The 24,766-nt window shown below is 30.3% G+C and overlaps 2 protein-coding genes across 2 annotated transcripts; one reads left to right on the top strand and one right to left on the bottom strand.

The window, feature by feature from the left end:
- Positions 1 to 1,166: 1,166 nt before the first annotated feature.
- K444DRAFT_670555 (uncharacterized protein) lies at positions 1,167 to 4,970 on the top strand (the record flags this gene model as incomplete). The annotated part of the gene is made up of 2 exons (XM_024887642.1): positions 1,167 to 4,445; positions 4,490 to 4,970. The coding sequence occupies 2 exons, from the start codon at positions 1,167 to 1,169 to the stop codon at positions 4,910 to 4,912; spliced, it is 3,702 nt and encodes a 1,233-aa protein (XP_024726571.1). The 3' UTR covers positions 4,913 to 4,970.
- A 4,105-nt stretch (positions 4,971 to 9,075) lies between these two features.
- On the bottom strand, positions 9,076 to 9,486 carry K444DRAFT_711509 (uncharacterized protein). Its single transcript, XM_024888250.1, has 2 exons — positions 9,400 to 9,486; positions 9,076 to 9,333 (listed from the first exon to the last, which is right to left on the bottom strand). Exon 2 carries the CDS (start codon positions 9,318 to 9,320, stop codon positions 9,117 to 9,119), a length of 204 nt encoding a protein of 67 aa, XP_024726570.1. The 5' UTR covers positions 9,321 to 9,333; positions 9,400 to 9,486; the 3' UTR covers positions 9,076 to 9,116.
- Positions 9,487 to 24,766: the final 15,280 nt, after the last annotated feature.

Genomic DNA, 24,766 nt, shown 5'->3' with positions numbered 1-24,766 from the left:
TTATTAGTAAAGAAACTTTATAGTTTTAATAAAAATATATTATTTAAAAAAAATTAAATTAAATATATTAAGTAAAATATAATAATAATTAATAATTAAAATATATATATTAATAGTAATATTAGATTAGATTTAGTAGCCTAATTAGACTAGTACTTATATAAGATTATATTCCCTAATTAGAACTAGTACTTCCGTATATCTAGCGAAATATTAAATAATATATATAGAGAGATACGGAGCTTTAGAAATGGGCATTAATTAGTTTCTTAATTAGAATCAGTTCTTGGAATTAATTATACTTCCACGCTTCACTCTATATTTTACCTTAGATTTTACTTCCTTTACCTTAATTATTTATATAATACCCTGCTATTATATACCTTATAATAATATATAATATTATTATATAATTATAAAATATTATTTGCATTTATTTAATAAAATAATTTCTTTATTAGTTTTTAATAAAGATATTTCTTAGCTTAAAATTTTAACTTTTAAGGATTTCTTTACTAGATTCTAGTAAAAAAAGTTAAGGATCTCTTATAAGGTCCTTATTATTAATTGAATCCTTATAGGGCCAGGTCTGTATTTAAGGACCTAGTTCTCTAGAGCTACTTATTAACTAAGTATATATACTAATAGTATTACCTTGCCAGGTATTAATTACTATAATAACTGCATTACAGGAGTGCTTACCTGCAGGAGAAACAAGTAAATAATTAGTATGGCTGGTAATGCATTAATGGTTCTAATCTATAACTAATGGTTCCAAATTTAAATGCCTAATAGACGACTTTGCTGACAAAGGGCACAGTCACGTGATCATGCCTGTTTTTGCGATATTTTCTTTTTTTGCTGCATATCTAGACGATAGTAGGACCAAGTATTGCGTGGCGCTCCCTAGTTCTGTCTTTCTGCACCCTCCTACGTAATTCCTACATCTTGGTTACACTTGTACGATGGGAACAGGCAGCCACCTGACATGGTGCTTTTTTTGCACGCGGGGATTTCGGCCGCACTGAGCACGTCTACCTACGTAAACGTATCTCGTGCTCTACAGCCTGAGTATTTGGAATGCTCGAGCTTATCCGCCTTCCGCTTCCCTAATAATCTCTCAGACTGAAAGACCTATGAAGTAAATACTATCGACACAACCAAGTATGGCTCAGCCCGACAATACGGATGCTGGTGTCCAGGAGGGTGAGGCTGCTGGGGAAAAGATTCTCGCACTATGTACCAAGATCGCCCCCGAGTATCGCGACCTATCTGATTTTGAGGATGCAATGGTCGACGAATTTTGCGCTGTTGGCACAGGCGCAGACCGCGTGGCCTTCATGCGGTCCGTCATCCAGGGTTTGAAATTCCTACTCAGGAAAGGGCGATATAAGATCGTGCTCGTTCTCCTCCAAAAGCTCAAGGGCCTGAGTTCACCAAGATCTCTAAAAGCTGGAGACGATATTTTACCATTTGCCATCGCCTCGTGTTTTAGGAGAGATACCACCCCGTGCGATAAAGAAGAGATGAAATGGCAAATGTGGGGGCCGTCCGTTCCTGTAGGTGGCAAACTGATCGAGGTTGTTCAGCTACTACTTGAAAATGGAGCTGACGTTAGGGCTTTCGACAACCATGGAAACACGGCTCTCTTCTACGCTTGCATGCTTGGGCATTGCAAGCTATTTCGAATACTTCTTGAAGAAGGTGCCGAAATCTCGACGACACATACCTTTGTCTCGTGGAGGGATGTGACATCGCTAAACCTAGTACAGACAACTCTGGAAGCCATTGTGTGGCAGGAGGTTGAGACGCCTAAGTTCCATGGTCATCCCTGGAATGGGAAGTTGGGAGGTGGTTGGAGACAGATTGTGAGCGACCTTCTGGATGCTGGGATATCGTGTTCACGCGACGAACCTCACATGGTCAAACTCCTACACGCGGCCTGTTTTCGAGGGGAGACCTCGTGGGTGGAGAGGCTGATTGCATATGGCGTCCCAATTGATCACCCTACGGTCCTTGAATACAGCAGAGGGAGGTTCTACGCCTCCGCACTTCATGCTGCGGCCGCGGGGGGGCAAGCACATGTGGTCCAACTCCTCCTTGACCTTGGGGCCCGGCCCCGAGATATGGGCCAGTCGACTTGCGAACAGTTGGATTGGGAAGCGACTCGTTCGCCGCATGAAGATCCGCCGCGCAAGACTCACAACAAACCGGCTCTGGGGATCGCCATATGTGCGACGCATTCTGCCGCGGAGGGTGTCTGGAGCAGTAGACGGCATCGAGGAATCGAGGGTTTAACTTGGGAGAAGTGCTCGAAGCGCTGGGAAACGTGTCGCGTGCTCTTGGAAGTTGAGTCTCGCACAGAGGATCGTGCTCAGATGCTTGAGCTATCTGCTCAATGTGGCCATGTCTCCCTAGTGAAGCACCTGCTTCAAATGGGAAGTAGACTTGACCGCGTCCCCGTTACGAAAAGCTTTGAGACTATTGAGCTCCTCATACAGCACGGTTCCGAGTTCGACGCTGCTCAAGCACAACGGTATGCTGCCCGCAAAAGCGAATGCGCACTGTTGCATGACCTCTTCCAGAAATGGGGCAATCTCGTGCCTCCTGACGAGCTCGGGCAGCTTGCTACGACAGCAATCGGTGAGGGCGATATCGAAATGCTCGACGTCCTCGTGTCTTTCCTCAATATCAACGAAGCATTCCGCGTCCGTACCCGGCGAACCGATAGGGATAAGAAGAACGAGACACTCATACAAATCGCGTGCAGGAGTGGGTCTATGGCGACAATAAATTTTCTCATTGAGAGAGGCGCCAACATGGGCTGCTTGGAAACAGGCATTGGCAATAATGCGTTGACGACTATAGGAAAGAGGCTCAAAACGCAGATACAAAGCACAGATCGACTATGGGAGCTGTGGAATTTCGTCCAGCTACTGGAGCGTCATATGCCGGAGGAAGGGCAAAAGATGCGAGAACAGTGGAGGGTCAAGGCTCAATGCCGTGCGCCCATCCATACTGTGATCACCAACAAGGACCAAGTGCTCGACTTAGGGATTCCAATCGACTCACATAACCCGGAAACCAAATCATTGTTGCCAATCGACAGAATAATTGGCCAGGATTTTGTGCACACGCCTTTGACCGGACGCGATGGGTTCCGCACATTGATCCTCCACGCCGCAACGGACTCCGGATTCCTGATCGAATGTGAGCTCGTTTCGTCCGATCTAAGTCTTGCCCCAGACTATGAAGCACTTTCGTACGTCTGGGGCGACAACTCTGTGCCCAGATACATCAAGCTGGACAGCAAGGTTCTTCAAATTACGCCCAACTTGTACGAAGCGCTGCTCGCATTTCGGCTAGAGTCCAAACCACGACACTTGTGGGTGGATGCCATCTGTATCAACCAGTGCGACATCGGGGAGCGCAACCAGCAAGTCACTCTCATGAGAGATATTTACATGAACGCGAGCAGAGTCCTCGTATGGCTAGGAAAATCAGGTGAAGACTCCCACCTAGTCTTTCAACACCATGCACAATGGCGGCAGGAATATAAACTCCGCGGCTCTCCCGTAGAGGAGTCAAATCCACCAGCGTATAAAGGGTCAACACTCACGGCATTTCATAGGCTCTGTCAGCGACCTTGGTTCTTCCGGACATGGGTGATTCAGGAAAAAGCTCTCAGCAAAGCAGCCATTGTCTGTTGTGGATCCGATTCAGCTGCTTGGAACGATATTTTCAGGCCGTTAATCAGGCACATAGAGCCCGCCTACTACCCTATTCGTGGCCTAGACTACCAAATTCGAGCACGTCAGCTTCACGACTTACACGGATTGAGGGACGCTGGTGGCACCGGCCCGGGCGCGTATCGATCGGTGCTCAAGTACAGCCAGTTCTCTCAAGCTACGGATCCAAAAGATAAGGTCTACGGCATATTCGGTCTACTGAAACGTGGACTTATGTCAGTTGAGTACGGGCTAGACGTCCAAGAAATCTATTGCAAATTCACCCAGGCCATCATCCAGGAGGCTGGCAGCCTCGATCTCTTGAATTTGTGTGGAACAAAGCATACCATACCAGGTCTTCCTTCCTGGGTCCCAGATTTCAGCGCAAGGCGTTCCTCGTGTCACCTTCCCGGTCATACAGAAAGTCTCCACCATGGAAAGTGGGAGTGGCTGGATAGTTGTCTGACCAAGGCCTCACCCGGGCTGAGATTCCGTAATGATGACATGGAGCTCATAATCAAGGGTAAGGCTGTCGACACTGTTCGATTTATTGGTAATGAGCTGCCCGCCAGCAAAGAATACGCGCTCGGTACAGACGCATGCTTGCGACTCCTCTTAGGATGGGAAAGTCTTGCTGCCAGCGCCGTGTCGACGAAGGACTCAGAAATTGGCAGGATGTCGGTCGACCCACGCACCACAGCATCCGATGTGTTCGGGGTACAATAGTTGCTCTCAACATTTCCCTCAACATGGACTACCAGTGGTCACCCATAGGAGGCGTACTATGGTACAAACAATATGGGACGGGTGCGCTCGGTTCGAAAGAGCCTCAATACTTCGAGGATGTGGAATATTGCACGGAACTAGGCCTGGGAGGCGTGGACGAGAGCTCATTACAAAAGACGTGTGAAAGATATTACAGATCGTATGTCAACGAATTTGAGAAGGCTAGTTATGGGAGGAAGCTGTTTGTTACCGAGGGAGGGTCTCTGGGGCTTGCTGATCCGGAAGTGCAGCCAGGGGATAAGATTGTCTACCTTCCTGGTTCCACTTACCCTTTCGCCGTTCGGCTATGTGAAGGGGATACGTCAACTCTTCTAGGAGATTGTTATGTGCATGGCTTAGATGTGATCGCGCTGTTTGGCGATCCTGAGCGGCCTTTGGTAGAGTATATCTTCCGCTAGTAATCGTCTAATCATTCGAACCACACTTACTCGGTTCCGCCTTCATCACTAACCTCCGTATATAATGTCACACTCACGAGTATCTAGCATAGTAAACTGGGCCTTTGCTGCGGTTAGTGCTGCTGTGCTGCTGTGCTGCTGTGCCGCTGTGCCAACTGCGGCTCGTCGGCTCTTCTACCTGGTCTTGCTACAAAATACTGCGGTTAGCACTCTATAAAGCCTCTGGAGAGAGCCTCCCAAACATGACCGTTAAACGTGTTTACCACGGACCACTCTCCAAACCGTGCCCGCGTGCTCAAATCACTCTCGCTCCGATGCGCCTATGCTTCATTTACACCGTCACCACGGGATTACTCCAATGCTGGTATGATCAATCCAATTCTATAATGCCCGATTCGTCCAAGACACTCGCCGTTGTCTTGAGCGACCATGATAAAGGTATTCGGGTTGGAGTAAAGAGGGTAAGACTCTCCTGGAATCACGCCCATGAAGACCTTTCTCGTCAAATCCATGTGATATTCTGAGGTTTTGTCTGTTTCTTGAAGGAGATATAGTCTTCCTTGAATGGAAACATTTTCTTTGATATCAAATGGGGCCCAATACGCAGAACCAAGAGTCGGTTTATCCCCAGACGGTAGATAGTCCGGCTGAGTGTTTGTAGATTCCGGACCGTACTGAAGCCTTACGTGAATGGTGCAGACTGACAAATGGATATACAACGGCACGTTCGGGTTTTGGCCCAAAGAGTTCCAGAATACATCCCATGGTAATAAGGACGAGATCTGGGCCGCTTCGCTAAAATTAAAGCCTGGCGGCCCTACGCAAGCTTCGGGGCCAGTCTTTAATTTTGCCCTGATCTCGATTCGAGATTAAGAGGGTCACGTGACTTACTTATAATAAAGCTCTTTTATTACCTATAGGCCTTCTAAGCCTTATACTTACTCGTAAAGCTCTCTCTTTCTCTTTACGAACTGTAATATCCCCTAATTATACCCGCAAAGCTCTGTCTTTCCTTTTATAAGCCCTTTTAAGCCTTACTTTTACTTATAAAACCTTCTCCTTAAGTATAGCCACATTGCGCTCGCAAGCTCGCACTAATATAACGTATAAGCGTGAGAGAAATTAGTTTTTAAGAGCTTTTATTTAAATATTTAGCTTTTTGCTTTCTATACCGTACTCGCGGGCCCTCCCAAGCCTTACTTCTACTCGCAAAGCTCTTCCTTTCCTCTCGCGAACCCTTCCAAGCCTCACTCCCGCTTATACCCTTACTTATAGGGCTTCCCCTTCCCTCCCAAGCATTACTCATACCCGCAAAGCTCCCTCCCTCTTGCGGGCCCTCTCAAGCCTTACTTGCCCCCGCAAGCCCGTTACCACCCGTACTCTTACCTGTAGCTCCCTTCCAAGCCTCACTCTTACCCGCAAAGCTCTCCCTTCCCTCTCGCGGGCCTCCCCAAGCCTCACTCGCCCTGCAAGCCCCTTACTACCTGTACTCTCACCCGTAACTCCCTCCCAAGCCTTACTTTTACCCGCAAAGCTCTCTTCCTCTCGCGGCCCCTCCTAAGCCTCACTTGCCCTGGAATTAGAGTTAATAATTATCGCAATATTCGTATTCGTCTATATATAACTTTGCTTGCCTCTCTCTCAGCTCGCAAGCCTGCCTCTCCACTAGTCCGCAAGCTTCTCCTTTAGCCTGCCCCTCCCTCTCTCTCTTCTCTTGCTCCTCTCTCTCTGCCCACTCAGCCCACTTCTCTCCATCCTTCTTCATCTTCCTCCTTTCCCTATCTCCCTCCTTTAACCTCTCACTTGCTCTCTGCCACTCCTTCTCCCTCGCCTCCCACCACGCCTCAAACTCCCCCTCCCCTAGGAACTGGCCTCTTTGTGCTTGTGACTTCCTCACTCGCTCCTTCCTCTCTACCTCCCAAACCCTCCTCTCTGCCTTCCCATCCTTACGCCATTGCTACCGGTCCTGGAGCTCCTGCTCCTTCTCTTGGGTTGGCTCTCGCGTATAATCATCGACCGTAATTGCCTGGTATCCGGCAAACCCTCTCTCTATCTTCCCGGTAGCTTGCTGCCGGTGCTAGATATGATCCGCAAGCTCGGCTCGAGTTAGGAGAGGGTTCGGAATACGAGTCATTAGAGCTCAATAACGCTTTGCCTTCAAATTCCGGCGACGATAGGGCTTACAGGTAAGGAAGCGGCCGAGATTGCGGAATTGCAAGCAGCTTGAGCAACGGGTTTGCGGCCCTAGAAGAGTTAGCTTGCCCGTAAATAGGTCCGTTAACTTACCTGTAGCTTGCTCCCCCTCCCCCTCCCTCTCCCCCCCTTCCTCTCCCTCTTCCTCTCCCTCTCTCTCTCGCCCCTGAATCGCTACATAGCGCAAGGCCTATTACTCAAGGCAAGAACCACACGTCGCGGTTCGCCAGCCATCCTTAAGAGGGAACTAGAAGATCGATCGAGGGCAGCAATATCCAGGGTAGTATAATTGATTTAATTCAGACATTGTGGGTATAAGCAAAGCGCAAGTAAAGCGTAGGTAAAACGCGAGTGAAGCCTGTACAGGTTTGGTGTTCCCGCACAGACAAAAACTGGTCACGTGGCAGGGAAAGTTTTCTACAGGTTTAGTACGGCTATTATATAGATTGATCTGTATCCTCAAAGAGAATCTCGATGTTGTTATCTCCTTGTGTCCTGAGAGCGTGCTCGTATTCTTCGGATGTCTCGCTCAAGCAAACTTTCCACCCGGCCCATGACCAGCTCGGGAAGCCAACTCGCCGATATCCAGGCGCCGTGTGCTGCAAGCAGAGTCCAACAACAAAGCCATCACTCCGACTCCTTTGGATTGGAGACGGCCACCCATTGCGGCCTTGAATAACCGGGGGGAGGATCGGTATACCCTAGTGGTAATACGTTAGATATTTTGCCTTCTCATATAATCTCAAAACTCCAAGAATTGCGTTGAGGATGCCGTACTGGTATGTCAGTTTCCGTTTCGAGTATTCTTCTAGATGCTTTAAGATATTCCAAGGAAATCTCTGTCGCTCGTCATTCGAGACGAAAATGTGCCAGCCAGGCCAGTATGGCGCACTTGGGGTTGCTCATTAAAGAGACAAATAGATGCTTTCTGACATGTACTTGTGGCTGACGAATATGCTGCAGGGAGCTAATTGTTACGCGTCACCGCTTCACTAGTAAATTTAGCGTCACGTGATCGCGATGACGCATGCGGCTGGCTAGTATTTAGAACACCAAAGCTCCTGTACATACGAGCTTCCCTCCTTAGTTTAGAATCCTCGGATTAAGAGCCACTCTACCTGCTTTCCAAGCCCAGAGCCCGGTTTCGTGACACTAATACCATCAAGTTAAATTTATTAGCTTATTAATTATTTTATAATAATTAAAAGTGTGACGGCAGGAACAAAGCAATGGAACGATGCTTCAAAGATCTATGACTCCAATGTCCTACAGAATCTAAAGCTAAGGAGAGAAGGAGTGAGTGTGGCAGTAGATAAATAGGTATGGCCAAGACCACTGAAACGCCGAGCTTTGGGAAGCGAGCTTGGTTTGAACCATAGCTTGGAAACCTTAGCTAAAACCAACCCCTTGGCTGAAACCACGTCCGTATCAACATGTGACACCAGCCGTCACATCACCCCCCCCCCCCCTCCAGAAAAGCTCGTCCCGAGCGCTAGTAAACAAAGGGAAAGCTAAAGCGAGTGTAGTAAAAATGACAAAACAAGGGAAAAGGACCCTATTCAAGCCGCAAAATCAGCCCTCCATATACGGTTAAAAACCGGATCCAAGGTTGGCCCTCCTCCAGAATCGCCAGAATCGCCACCAGAATCAGAGTAATAGTCAATTGCGGCAGTCGTAACCCATTTGCAGCCAGAACCAGTAGCAGTACTTGCAGGAGCCAAGCTACAGTTCTTGATAAAGTAATCCTGGGAGCCGCATCTGACACACCTGCCGGTTTGACGATAATGCTGGCGGAGCTCCTTTGAGGTGGAACGAGCTGGTATAGCCGGTGAGATTGGCTCAGAGGACAACGTAAGGGCACTAATTGCCGGTGTAACGACGTCAATTGTCAGTTCGCTGACGTCCATGGGATCGCTGGCAATTCTGGGAGCAGTAACATACGGCGGGGCAGCTGTCTTTGACGAGAGCTACTGAACCGTACGCAGGAAATCAGCGTAAACCCGGGGCAAAGTCAACTATTGGGCCAAACGAGAGCGAATTGCGGAGTTGAGGCCATTGCGAAAGCTGGAAATTTTATTAATATCTGGCCAGCTTTGGCCATTCGCTTCGTATAGGATACGTTCAAACTTGGCAATATAGGCAGGAAGGGAATCGTTGCCTTGGCGGAGGGCATGGAGCTTGTCTTTAGCCTCCGATTACTTATTTGGATTATCATATATCCTTGAAAGCTAATCCAGGATCATTTAGTAATCCCACGATTAAGTATGCTCTGTATAGGAGAGCTATAGCAGGACCATTAATTGGACAGAAGACTCCAGATTGAGGTAAACGTAGTAAAACTGGGCAGTAGAGTCCCCAATTGCCGATCCATTAACAGAGAGCTTGGCCTTGATTAACGGGAGCCAGGTATCGAATCTGTACGTACTTCCAGCGAACTTCTCAGGGTCAGGGAGCTTCGACTTTTGACTGGATTTCACCGTGGCCGTAGAGGCAGTTAACTGGGTTTGGGTACTAGCGAGGGCAGCTCGCAAGGTAGTAATTTCAGCCCGTAAACCATTAAACTCGCATTAAACTTGCGTTTAGAAGATGTTCATTCTCAAGGGAATATCGGTAAAGTTGGTAAAGAGGTAAAAAAATCAATGAGGTAGTGAGCCAGGAGCTCTAATAAATAATAAGGGGTGAGCTGGCCAAAATCGAGCTTTTTGACACCTCGCGGGTAAAAGACTATAGGCAGCGCCACGTAATAATGACAATAATAATAAGGGGGCTCTGCATGAAAGCGGGCTAGTGAACAGAAGTCCTAATAAATAATAATAATGACTACCGTCCGAAAGGTAGGAGCTTTAGATTATGTAATGGCAGGAATAAAGTAATAGAATAATACTTAAAGATCTATAATTCCAATATCCTATAGAATCTAAAGCTAAGGAGAGAAGGAGTGAGGTGTGGCAGTAGATAAGTAGATATGGCCAAGACTACTAAAACGCCAAGCTTTGGAAGCAAGCTTGGTTTAAACTATAGCTTGGAACCTTAGCTAAAACTAATCTCTTAGCTAAAATCACATCTATATTAATTATATAATACTAGCTATTATAAAAAATATACTTTAATAATAATTCTTTATATTAAATAATATATTAATTCCTAAATAAACCTAGAAAATATTAATAAGAATTAAGAATTTATATAAGATATTTTTTATTATTTTAAATAGAAAAAAAAGAAAATTTTATTAAAATATATTTAAAATAATTATTAATATAATATAAATTATTTTTCTAATTAATTAATTTTAATTAAATTAATAAAACTATTTAATTTTAGTTAATAAAAATAAAGAAATCTAATACTTTTAATAATATTATTATTTTAAAATTACTAGAATTTATTAATTAAGTTTATATATATAAGGTATATAATATAGCAGGGTATTATATAAGTAGTTAAGATAAGGGAAATAAAATAGAAAATAAAGTATAAAGTAAAGTATAAAAATATAATTAATTCCAAGAACTAGTTCCTATAAATAAACTAATTAATACTATAAAAGAGAAATTATAATAAGTCAAAAACCCATATAAAGTATACTAGAGTATAAAACGTAACTTAATAGTAAAATAATAAATTAAAAGTATAAATAATAAATTAAAAGTATAAATAATAAAGTATAAATAGTATATAATATATAAAAACTTAATTAATTAAATACTTATAAAGAATTATTCTCTAAATCTATAGAAAAACTAGCTTTTTTATATAATTTCCGTAAGTTATATATAAAAGGCCGCGGCCTTTATTATATAACCTAAACCTTAAAACCGCCAAAATAATATGATTTTTAATAAGTATAGCCTATTATATTATATCTGACTTCTTATTTATATATACTTATTTTCTAAGTACTAAAAATAATAGAAAAATCCTATTTAAAGTCCGAAATAATAAAATATTTAGGATTCTTCTTTATTAGTTAATCTAATTTCTTCTTTATATACCTAAAATAAAACTTATTATTTTTAAATAGTCTTATTTTATATTTCCGAACTTGCTTAAAGATAATCCAAACCCGCTTAGCTATATTCTTATACTAAATCCAATATAGTTCTTTTTATTAATTAGTGTCTGCCTTTAATTATTACTTAATTTCTGACTTTATTACTAGATATTAAGGAAACTTATTATAGTAAATTATATTATAAATTATACTAATATACTTTAAATAAATAGCTTCTTTAAATTTTGTATTATTTATAGTATTTTTAAATTAGTCTTTAATAAGAAAAGAAAGCTCTAGATAAAAGGCTTTAATAATCTTATAAGAGACTTTATTTTTATATATTCTATTCTTAATAGTAACTAGATTTATTAGAACTATAATAAAAGGCTTATTAAGTAATAAATTATTATTAAGCTATTCTTTAACTTATATATTATTCGAGAATTAATACTTTCTTATAATTCTAGACTTATAGATTACTTAATTAAAGGTATTTATTTATCTAGTTAAATAGATTATATTTGAAGTCTTTTCTCCTATTATCTTTAGTAAATACTCGCCTATTTTCTTAGTTATTTCTGGCTTAAATTTATTAGAAATAAAAAAGTAATTAATATTTTTAAAGAACTTTTTACTAAAGATAATAGCTTTTTTATAATTTATAAGAAAAATATAGCTAATATTCTAATACTTTTTACTAAGGTAAAATTCGTTACTTAAAGCTTTAGTAATAGCTAGATTCTTAGTATTACCTTTATACTAACTATAATTAATATTTCTAGAAATAAAGTATTAGGCTAGCTAAGAATAAATAACTAAGTAAATAAGATATTTACTTAATACTTTATAAAATCCGAGCTATATTAATAGATTTATTATTAAAAGTTAAGAGGCTAAAATAAAGTAGTTATTATTAAGATCTTTATATATTAATATATTTTTTTTTTTAGAAATAGAATTATAATATTTTTATTTTCTTTATTAAAAGCTCTCGAATACTAAGTTTTTTAATTTATTTTAGGTAATTCTTTTTATAAATATAGCTATTAGTATTTAGATTAGTAATACTAGACTTAGAAATAGAAACTATAATATTAAATTAGAGCTATAAATTAGGGCGGAATTAATTAGAAATATAGTACTTATATTTATATTTCTTAATATCCTAGTTCTTAAAAAAGAAATCCTATATTTCCTTATTTATTTAAGTAATAGAAATATACTTCTTGCCTTTAGTAACTTTATAGATTTTAATAACTAGCTTTAGAGTATTCTTAATCTCTTATATATTAATAAAGAAAGTATTAGTAAATTACTAAATATATATTATATAGGGAGCTTTAAGAAATCTATTATTAACCCTATAGTATTCTTATTTATAAATAGATTTTAAAATACTATTATATATTTCCTTAAAAATATACTTATCTTATTAAATAAGTATTAATTTCTATTTAGCTAGTATCTTATAAGTATACTAAATGCCTTTATTAAGTTTTCTGAACTTAATATTTTTAGTTTTTTACTTCTTAGTTCTAGATATAATTATAGGAGTTTTTCTAGATAATATCTTTTTTTTTAGAATAAAGAATTTCTTCTTGCTTTTCTTTACTTTACTAATCTTATACTTAATTTAGTACTCAGATCTCTATTATTTATTAGAAGTTTTAGGCTTAGCTTGCTCTTTATTCTTACTAGGTTCTTCTTATCTAGTTATACTAGTTCTACTAGCTTTACTAGTAGTTTTCTTATTAGGCTTTATTAAAATAGCTTTATTTTTCTTAATTAAATCCAGTTAAGTTAAAGCTAAAATTATAATAAGAGCCTATTTTTTAGGCTTATCTCGGAAAGTAGGAAAAGGCTTATTATTATAAACTTCCTTAATTAGAATTCCTGAAGTATTAAAGATATATTATCTAGCCTTGAGATTATTAGTTAATAGTAGCTTAAACTCTAATTCTTTATATTCTAAAATAGCTTTAATATATTTAAATACCTTAGTAATATCTAATTTAGTAAATATACTAGTATTCTAATATTTCTTATTCTTAATATATTCTAAAGTAGCTTTATTAATTAACTAAATAGCTCTATATACTAAAGCTTTTATCTTAAAGAAAAAGTATAACTTCTTATAAATATTTTTATTAAGGTTATTATAAATATTATTAATATATTAGCTAAAAGCTTTATTATATAATATAATTCTATTTTAATCCTTAATATTAAGACTATTTACTGTAGTCTTAATCTTATTAAGCTTCTCTTATTTATTTTTAGAAATGCCTTTAATAATATTCTCGAATTCCCTATTATTAGCTTAGTAATTCTTTAGCTTTTTCTTAGTTAATTCTAGTCTAGTTTTATTTCTAATAAAGGTTTTTTATTTTAAGAGCTTATTATATATATTACTTAGCTTATCTAGGATATTTATATTAAATTTAGTAATTATAGCTATTTTTTCTAGTATTAGTAGGCCTTCTATAATTACTTAAGCTTCTTTAATATTCTAAACTTTAATATTATTAATTTATAGGCTTTTAATAATACTATAGCTTATAAAAACTAGCTATTATATTTTACTAACTTAAGAAATATATTCTTTAGCTATTTTATTATTTTTAATAGATTATAAAAGTATTATTAGTATAATAGTTATAGGTTATAGAATTAAAGGTTCTCGAGATTATAAGAATTTCTTTTAAGTATATTTTAAAATAAAGAATAAATTAGAATAGTTTTAAATTATATAAAAATATTATATATATTCAAGTTTTTCTTTTTTTCTAATAAGAAAATAAAGCTAAAATAGTAATATATATAATAGAGAAAGTAAATATAATAATTAGATATATTTAAGATAATATAATTATAAATTAGAAATAATTATAAAAAGTAAAATATAAAGTTAGGCTTTTATTACAGAAAAAAATATAAATATATATATCTAAGAAAATATAATTAAGAAAATAATTAAGGCAAATTAAACTAAATAGTAATAATAATATCTAAAGTATTAAAATATAAAAAAAAAAAAAAAATTTATAATATAAATATACCCTAATTTCCTATTTATTTAGAAACGTCCCTATTAATTCAAAAAATAATATAAAAGAAAAGAAATAATATAGGAAATATATAAAAGATAAGATATATAAATATATTAAAAATATTAGGAAAATATAAAATAAGTATTAATAATAAAAAAGTCAGAATAATAGAATTAAAAAATAACTTAAAATAAGATATTATTTCTTCTAAAACTAATCTATATCTTTTCTAAAAGCTAATTATATTTATTTAGTACTTATTAGAATTAACTTTAAATAATATAAAACTATTTAGTTATTTAGACCTTTAAAGTAATATTTATATTTATAAAAATAATACTAAAAATATTAGAATATATAGAAATAAAAACTATAAGATAATATAAATAGAATTTATAATATTATTATTAAGTTTAAAATAGTTAATATTAAAATTAATATAAAATATAAAAAGATTAGGTATTCCGAATTAGTATTAAGGATATAGGAATTATTTAGGTAATATTTAATAATAAGAATTAGTAAATTATATTAGCTTTTTAAAGAAATAATTAGTTCCTAGTAATGAAATAGTATTTTAATTAGGAAATAAGTTCTATATAAAAATAGGAATATATAATATACTAACTAAGCCTTAGTATAAGTTTTAAGAATAGTTATAGTTATATTAAAAAGAAAATAAGTTTTCTAATATAAAATAAGCTTTAAATAAGCAAATCTAGTTTATTTAATATTTAAAAGATTTCTAGAATTATATATTATTAAGTATTTTCGGAAATAATTATTAGATTTAATAAGGTTTTTCTTTTCTTTTATAAGGCTTCTAGTTTAGCTATTTTATTTATATATAACTTCTAATTAGAAAGTTTATTTAGATATTATAAGGAAACTTATAATAGTAATTTAAATTAAAGTCGAGATTTATAAATATTATAGTTAAGCTTTAGACTAGTATAAGCTATAAGAATAACTAGTTAAAAAAGTCAATAAAGCTTTTAAAAGATTTCTAGTTTAGTAAAATATATATAAAAGATTCTTTTTCTTTTTCTTTTCTTTTCCTAATTTTAAATATAGTTATTATTTATTATTATAATTCGGAATTAAGAGTTTATAAGATAATTTCTTAATTTCCTATTTATTTTTATATTAAAAAGAATTCTTTATATTTAATTCCTAAGATCTAGTAATAAAATCTCATATATTAAGAATACTATCTAGTAATAATAATTAGATAATAATAAGAAATAAGTAATAATAAAGCTTGTCTAATTTCTAGAATAATAATCTAATAATAATATTTTCTAAAAATTATAAATAATAGTTAGAAAAGAAAAATAAAAGATATATAAAGAATTAAAAGTAATAAGCTTTATTTTAGATTAAGAAAAGCCTCTATTATTAGATACTTTCTTTTAATTTTTTATAAAAAAGACATATTTTACTTTTTCTAATTCTAGTAACTTTAGAATATATATAATAATACTAATAGCTTTCTCGATTTCCTAAATACTATTTTATTTATAATATTCTATAATTATTTCTTTTTCTAGTTCTATATCTGTCTTAAAATATTTATTTATAGATATATATTTATTATTAACTTTATTTTTAGGAAAGTACTAGAATTTATTTCTTTTAATAAATTATTTAAATTAATTCCCGGTATATATTCTTTAAAATATAATATTATTAAGTTCTTCTAATATATAATATTCTTTTAGTTAATCTATATATTTTACTTTATATAGGCTAAGCTAATAATATAGTAGTTTTATATTCCTTAATATATCTTAATTTATTAATTTAATATTATATATAAGAACTAGATTCTTTTCGGAAATAGGCTTTAAATAAATCTAGTAAATAATATTAAATTACTTTTTTCTCTCTTAGTATTATTTATTTTTCTTTATTCTGGCTTTTTTAATATCTTTATTTCTTATTTATATTTGCTTTATATATATTTCTAGAAATATTTCTCTATTATAGACTTTATTTTATTTAAGTATTCTCTAGATTAGAAAGTATATTTCTATAAGTAGTATTATTTCTCTATTATAAACTATATAAAAAAAAGTAAATCTAGTTAATTTATATATAGTAACTTAATTAATAAATAAAATATATAATAGTAAATCTATCTAAGGCTTCTTTCTATTTATTATAAGTATTATAAATACTTAAATAATTAGTTAATATTCTTTTTTAATTATATTATTTCCTTTAGAATTATAGGCCAAAATAATAATTCTATTAATTCCTAGCTTATTAAGTTCCTAACTTACTACTTCTTTAAATTCTAATTTACTATTTATTTTAAGCTACCTAAATAAATTATATCTATAAATAATTTCTTCTTAAATAAACTTAGTAATTTTCTTACTAATTAGGTTCTTTAAAAATCTAGCTTTAACTTACCCTAAGAAATTATTTCTAGTAATAACTAATAAGTTATATTTTTTATAGTCTAGTAGTTTAATTATATTAATCCTAAGATAATAGAAAAAAGATATAGCTTTTATTAGATATAAAGCTTCTTCTTATTTTCTTTTATTCTTATACTAATGAATCTTATAAGTATTAATATATTTCTATATATAGTTATAATAACCTTCCTAGTAATAGTAGCTAGCTATTAAATAAAAGGTATTTTTTTTTTCTATATATCTAATTTTATTATATAATTCTTTAATAATAATTTTCCTTTATTTTTAATTATTAATAATAAGCTAAGGCAAATATACTTTAGATATAACTTTCTATAGTAATCGATTTCTTATACTATAATTTAAAGCTTCTTTATTTAACTTTTAAAACTTAATTCTAGATATTTTTTCTAGTCTAGAGAATATTATAAGATATTATATAATATTCTAATATTATTTAAAATAGCTATTATTTAAGGAATCTAATAAAATAGTTAGGTTATTAAGTAAAGTATAAAAGTTATTATTATTATTTACTATTTTACTAGAGGTTATATATAAAAGGCTATAGCCTTTATTATATAACTTCCGGATTTTATTATTTTTTAATATTACTAATTTGCTTCTAGATATAATAAGGCTTTAATTATTAATTTCTAGTAACTAGATATTATTATCTAAATATCTAGTAAAGATCTTAGGAATTAGATTTCTTAAAATAATATTATATAACTAAATTAGAACTATTTTCTTTAACTAAACTTTTTATCTAATAAGTATTATTCTAATAGTATTAAGCTCTATTACTAACTATTTATTAATATTCTTATTAATTTTAGTATTGCCTTTTTATTATAAATATCTTAATAATCTATTAGTAATAATATACTTAATTCTTTTAATATACTTAATTTTAAAGTCAAATAATTAAATTCATACTAGCTAGCAAGTAACTAGAGCTCTAAGAAGATCTATAGCCGCTTTACTTAGTTATATAACAAGTATATTAGTATCTAGTTCAAGAATAAAGTAAATCTTATATAGCTAGAATTATATTTTCTATAAATACTTTACTAATTCTTAGTATTTTCTTTTAGTAATATTATATTTTTATTTAGTATTATTTCAGATTTCAGACTCGTATTATATAACTTTCTTTTTTTCTTTATTATTATATTAATTAAGAGTTCTATTCTATTTATTTAGCCTAGTATTTATTACTAATATAATTATTTCTTAATCTTCTAATAAATTATAGTATAACTTATAAAGTATTAGAGTAATAATAAGCTTTTCTTAAAGAATTTATATAGCTTGCTTTTATTTATTATTCTAGTTTCATATTATATTCTTTCTTATTAAATAGTAAATGGGTTTAGTAATAATTATAAAGCCTTTAATCCAAATATAATAATAAATAATAATTCTAATAAATATCTTGCTTTTAGTTATACTATTATAATATTTTTATTTTAAGATCTTAGTAATTCCTAAGCTTAAAGGGCTTTTTCTAAATACTTTATAAATAAAGCTAATAATAATTATACTATTATAATAGAACTATAATTTTTCTCTAATACTAGCTCTAGTTTATTTAATTTTATCTAAGATTATATTTAGGTTTTAAAGATATTTAAATACAAAATACCAAATTTCAGGTAAAATAAGCTACTTATTATAGTCTATATAAGGTTTCTTAACTCTAATATTATTAATAAATAATATAGCAATTTTAGGAAATGAATTCTCTAGAATAATTATAATAATTCATATAAATTATATAATAGAATTAGTAGCTTCCTAAGATAATATAATTATTCTTAATAGCCTTAAAAATATTATAAATATAGTTAAATCTTTACTATAAGTATCTAATATAAATTAATTATATCCGGAAAAGAAATTAATTAAAGAAATATAAATATATCTAGTAAATTCCTTCGAGATCTTATTAGTAAATAGAAATAGATTAATATCTTATAGGATTACTAAATTTATTTTTATAATAGTATTAATTAGTTTATAAGTTCTAGTAACTTTTTTTATAACTAAAAACTATAGATTTTAGTAAGGTCTATTATATTTCTTAAAAATTCTATAATCTAGGTATTTTAATAATATTTTTACTATTACTAATACTAGAGCTTTAGGATATAGGAAATTCTTCTCTTACTAGGCCTTATATTTAATAGTTTTAATTAGAATAAATAAGCTAATATTTTATAGACTTTTCCTATTTCTTTCTAATTAAATATAATTATATTTTCTTAATTAATTATTAATTCTTAGAATATAGCTAGTTCTTTTTTCTAAAGCTAGTTACTAATATCTAATTATTTAAGGTATTCTAAAATAAGTTATAAATCTCTTAAAATAGCTAATATTCTTAATAAAAAGTAATTCTTATATTTCCTAATATATTTTTATAAGTATTCTTTAGCTTTAGATCTTTTAAACTAGTTCGGATATTTACTAGGGCCTTTTCTAGTTCTATTATTAGTATTTACTAGTTAAATCTTCTTATTCTTTATTTTATATATTTCTATAACTAGAAATAGACTATAATTATTATTTTTTTCTTTAAAAGCTATAGCTATTTTCTCTAGTGCTTTTTTTATCTAATCTCCGGAATTTATAACTTTCTTATTTAGCTTTTTCCTAGTTAGATATAAAGAATATCTTTTTATTTAGTATTTTAATATGTCTTTCTTAAGCTCCTATATATTTCAGAATTCTTTCTAGTCTTAAATTTAATATTTCTTAGCTTCGGGAATATATTTCTTTATTATTAGGAAATATTACTTTATTTTTTTTTTTAGAAATATCTTTATTTAATACTCTTTTTATTTCTTTTTCTATTAATTCCGAAATTACTCTTAATAATACTCTAATTAAAATCTTTTCTACTCTAGTTTTTCTAAAAATATTATTAATTTCCTAAATTCCTAAACCCAAAATAAAAAGATCTATAGGAAATCCCGGTATTTTCCTATTTCTTCTAATATTATTACTAGTTATAATACTAGGCTCTATTTTTCCTTTTTATTTTTAGTTTCCTATTTTATATTACTTAATTCTTTAATTCTAGAAGCTTAATACTCTTAAACTATTATTTTCTTTTATTTCCCGGCATTTTTTAAAAGTAAAATAATTATAATAATATAGGTATTCTAGTTATTTCTAGGATTAGTAAATCTTTTATCTTATAAATTATTATTTCTATATATAATATTTATTTTCATTTTTATTAAAAATAATTAACTAAGCAGGATTTTTAAAGCTTCTTTAATTAGGAAAAATATATCTTTATATTTTACTTTATTTATAATTTTAGCTCTAAGCTTTACTATTTCTATAAATTCAAATTCTGTCCTAGTAATAATAAATATTTAATAATTTATAGTATTATATATTATTTTACTAATATTTCTAGAGATCTTTTTAAGAAAAATATTAACTTTAGCTCTAGTATTAATTATTTCTTTATATTTAATACTTTCTTAAGGTTCTTAAAATACGAATTAGAGATATAAAGATTATATAATATACTTATAAGCTAGTAATATCCGAATATTAATACTATTATTTTTAAATTAAATAATTCTATTAGTATTAGATATCTAAGCTAGTATTTCTAATTCCTTAAATATTCTATTTATTATATAAGCTATAATTACTAGTTTCGCAGATTTTCTAGTATATCTAACTATATTTAATATAATAGTATTTCCTATTTATAAAATAGTAAAATAGAAAATATTATACTTAATTTATTAGTTCTAAAATATAATAGCTAGATCTAGTATTTTTAAAATATTAATAAATATTCTTATTTCTTTCTAAGTTCTTAGAAATAAAATAATTACTTTCTTTAATAATCTTATTAGAATATTATTACCTTTAGGAATTCTATACTTATTATAATTAAGAATATACTAGATTCCTAATTTATTTTATTTATTCCCGGAATTATTAATATTTATATTCTTAGCTAGATTATTTCCTTATTTATTATTTCTTAAAATAGTATTTTTCTGGCCTCTTATATAAAATAGCTTTTTTTCTATTTTAGCTTATTTTTAGAAAACCTTTTTAGCTATTTTTATCTTTTTTCTCTTTTTTCTTAATAAGAAACCTATTATAGTATTAATAGAAATACTATTTATAACTAAATCTTAGTATTATTTATTAATTCTAGAACCTAAAATATTAGTAATTCTAATATAATTTCTTTTAAGATAAAGTAGCTATTTAGATTTCCTAGATATAACTTACTTACTTTTATATATAGATCCCGGTTAACTAGTTCTCTTTTCTCTTTCTTGCCTAGTAAACTAGGTATTTCTTATTAATTTCTAGATATTTTTGGGTTAAGTATTTAAGTTATAGTTAAATTCTTTTCCTTAAACTTAGGAAATAATTTAGTTAAATTACTAATACTTATTAGTAAGAAAAAAAAACTTTCTTATTTATATTTAAATAGCTCTTTATATTATCTTCTATTAAATTAGTAAGTATATTTATAGTTTATAAGTTCTTTTATTAATAGGTAATAAAATTAAGAAATATAAATATATTCTAAATTAATATTATTATTCTTGTTTCTATTATAGTATTTATAGTAAATTTATTTTCTTGGTTCTGAATTTATATTATAGGCTATATTAATTTAAGTAATATTTTCTAATTATACTTGAGACTAACTTTCTCTAGAATATAGTTATTTAAATTCTTTACTTATTTTAGCTCAATTACTATAGCTACTATAGTATTCTTTATAACCTTTATTATAACTTCTAGTATATTTTTTCCAAAAACTCGAATTATACTTACTAGGCTATTAATACTATTATACTTATTATAATTAGCTAGGCTATATAAGCAGGCTATAAACATTCTCCCGAATTATAATAATAACTATATTAAGTTATTTTTATAGGTTTTCTTAAGTTATAATAATAATAGATAGTTTTTCTAGACTTCTTACTAGCTAATTAATATTATTTCTTTTAGGTTTATTACTTTTAGTAAGTTTTATATAATTAGCTATAGGCTAGGTCCTTTTCTTATTTATATTTATAATAGCTTTAGGAAATATAATAAAAGAAACTAATAAGAAATAATTATTTTCTCATTTAGGAATTATATTATAAATTATTATATTTAAGTATTCTTATCTAAGTCTAGATATATCTAGGTTATTAATAATATTAAAATAATATTTCTTTTCTTTATACTAATAAAATATTATTACTTTCTTATATATCTTACTATATTTATAAATAGAAATATTTATAGGCTTAAAGTTTATATTCTTAAGAATATAATTTCTTATTAGAATAAATAATTCTCTTATAAATTCTTAGTACTAAGTAATTTCATTTATTTCTTTTCTCTTTAGTAATTTTTTTAATACTTTATTAAATATATTAATATAAAACTTAAACGAGATATCTTTATTTTAGGCTTATATAATAATCTAATTAAGAAAGTTATAGCTAATTTTAAGTATTTCCTAGTTATACTTTCGGAATTTCTTTAGTAAAGCCTTAAAAAACTTAGTCTTCTAATAATTTCCTAGATTATTAGTATAGTACTTTAATATAGCCTTAATCTAATTTTTATAAATAGGAAAAATATAATAAATAATTCTTTCTTTTTTAGTATTATTAGAAATATAATAGTTCTTATATATATTTATATATTATTTTAAGAATATAAAAATATTACTTCCCTAAAATTATAGTATTCTAGAAGCTTCTATAAATAATAGATTTAGATCTAGTATTAGTATATACTTATTCTTAGCTATATTAATCTTAATAATTTCTTTTATAACTAATTATAGAATTTCTATACTTGAAACTTTTACTAATAAGGTTTCTAATAAGCTAATTTCTTATTTAAATATGTCTTTTAATTTAGGAACCGGAATTAGAAAAAAACTAATTAATAATAATAGATATAATTAAGATTCAAATTTTAATATTAGTAATAATAAAATAATAGCTTTTCTAGTCTTATTTCTATTACTTATACTTTCTTTCTTATTTCTTTAGCTTAATATTTATAGTATTTTCCCTTAATTTTACTAAACTAGATATATTTATTAATATTATTAAAAGTAATAATAAAAATAATAAAAATAATTTTACTAATTTTTCTAACTTTTCTAAATTCTCTTTTATTTTTTTATTTAGTATCTATTTCTTTCTCTAGAAGCTTCTCTAGTTTATTTATATAATTTCTTATTTCTAATTTCTTTTTAATATTTTTTTCTAATTCCTATTTACTATTTTATTTAAAATTAAAGGCATTTTCTTTTTTAAGTATTTTTTCCGGATTTAAAAATAAGCTTTTTTACTAAAACTAATACTATTTTTATTCTAGTCTTTATTATAACTTAATATATATAAAGATTACAGAATAGAGAGTTATATTAGATAGTAAAAGAGTTTATTAAACTAGCTAGAAAAGAGCTTGAGTGAAGTATAAAGCTTCAGGAAGTAAGTATATAGATCCTAACTAAGCGGAGTGATTGTACTAGTCCCAATTCAGTAATTCTTACTATAATACACTTCCCAGGAAGGCACGATACCGTATTCTACCTGTTCTACCTAATTAGAAAGCTTTAAAATAGCGAAATTCGTCCGATATATGGATTTTGCAGAGCCGTATTAATATTCCGATCCGAATAGGCTTAGTATATATTATTTCCCCAGATTACCGAATTCCAGGAAAGCCCTATATAAAGGACCTCTTTTTACTAACTCCAGAGCCTTAAATCAAACCGCTCTTCTTTAATACCCTTCCAGAGATTTCTTTCAAGCTTCCGATTATTATAAACATGGCTTCTACCTCTTCTCATACTACTATTAAGTTAATTCCGGCTCGCAAATCTAAGATATTTTCAACCCAAAATATATTCTTGCTTTGCCTTTTACTCATTAAGTAGCTTGCAAGTCCGCCGTAAGTATAGCTCTTGACTATTAATATAAAGCTCACTTTTAATAGAGTATTAAGGTTCAGATCCCTATACCGTCTTCTAATACTTCTAGTACTTTTCTACTAAAGGTAAAGAAGTCTATATCAAAGCCTCGTATTCCTTGTCCTACTTATACTAGTCTCAGAGAGATCCTTTATATAGATTATTATAAGTTCTCTATACTATTCCAAAGCTCGTTTTGACTTAATATAGTCTTATTTACTTTAAAAGGCAAGAGTAATAGTTCTTACTATAATACTATTAGCCGAGATTCTTATTACTAGAAGTATACTTCTGGTTATTCTTATTTAGTTATTCCGATCTCTTATATCCCTGTTATATAGCTCTTTTTTATAAAACTTCCGACTACTAAAGATACTATAAGTTCCCTTTTCTTAATTCTCTTTTATAGATTCTGACTATTTTAAAGTATCTATCTGCTCTTAGATACTCTATTTATACTATATTTAAAATTACTGAATCTAATAAAGAGAATAGTAATAAGAGCTCTTTTACTAAGGTTTAAGAGGCTATTAATAGGAATGAGGAGTAGTCCGATCGGGTAAAGGGCCTTCTATATAAGCTTATTAATACCGTAATAGAACGCCTTTAGATCTCTTGCTATTAGTTCTTAAGCTCTATTATTTTAATAAATTTTATAAATAAAAGATATAAATAAAAGCCTCCTTTTATATTATTTAATTATTTTAATCTTTATTCTAATATTCTAAAGATTTAATAAAGCTCTAAAGTTCTCGAATTTGAATTAGAATAGATTTTTCATAAGTTTATCTATAGATATACTACTTATTTAAAGATATATAACTTGAAATATGCCTTTATTATACTTTTAATATAGCTATATATTCTGGATATTAATATAATAGAGCTTTATAGTAATTCTTTCGTTCTCTCTAATAATTAGTTAAATGATTTACTTATTATTATAGAATATAGTCTAGAGCTTTCCAAAATCTAAATATAGATCTCTAAATAGCCTCTAGAGAGCTATAGTTTCCTTTACTATATAAGCGACTTTATATATTTCTGATTCGGTTAAAGAGGCAGTTATAGAGCTCTATTAAGCAGCTTTCTATAATATTAAACCTCTAAATAAGGAGATTATATACCTATAGCTCGATTATTATATATCTAGGTTATCTATATATAAAGCATTAGATATAATCTATAGCTATATCTCTC

Source organism: Hyaloscypha bicolor (assembly GCF_002865645.1).
Source record: "Hyaloscypha bicolor E unplaced genomic scaffold K444scaffold_189, whole genome shotgun sequence".
In the NCBI taxonomy this organism is placed as follows: Eukaryota; Fungi; Ascomycota; class Leotiomycetes; order Helotiales; family Hyaloscyphaceae; genus Hyaloscypha; species Hyaloscypha bicolor.
This window is presented reverse-complemented; position numbering and strand designations above follow the sequence as displayed.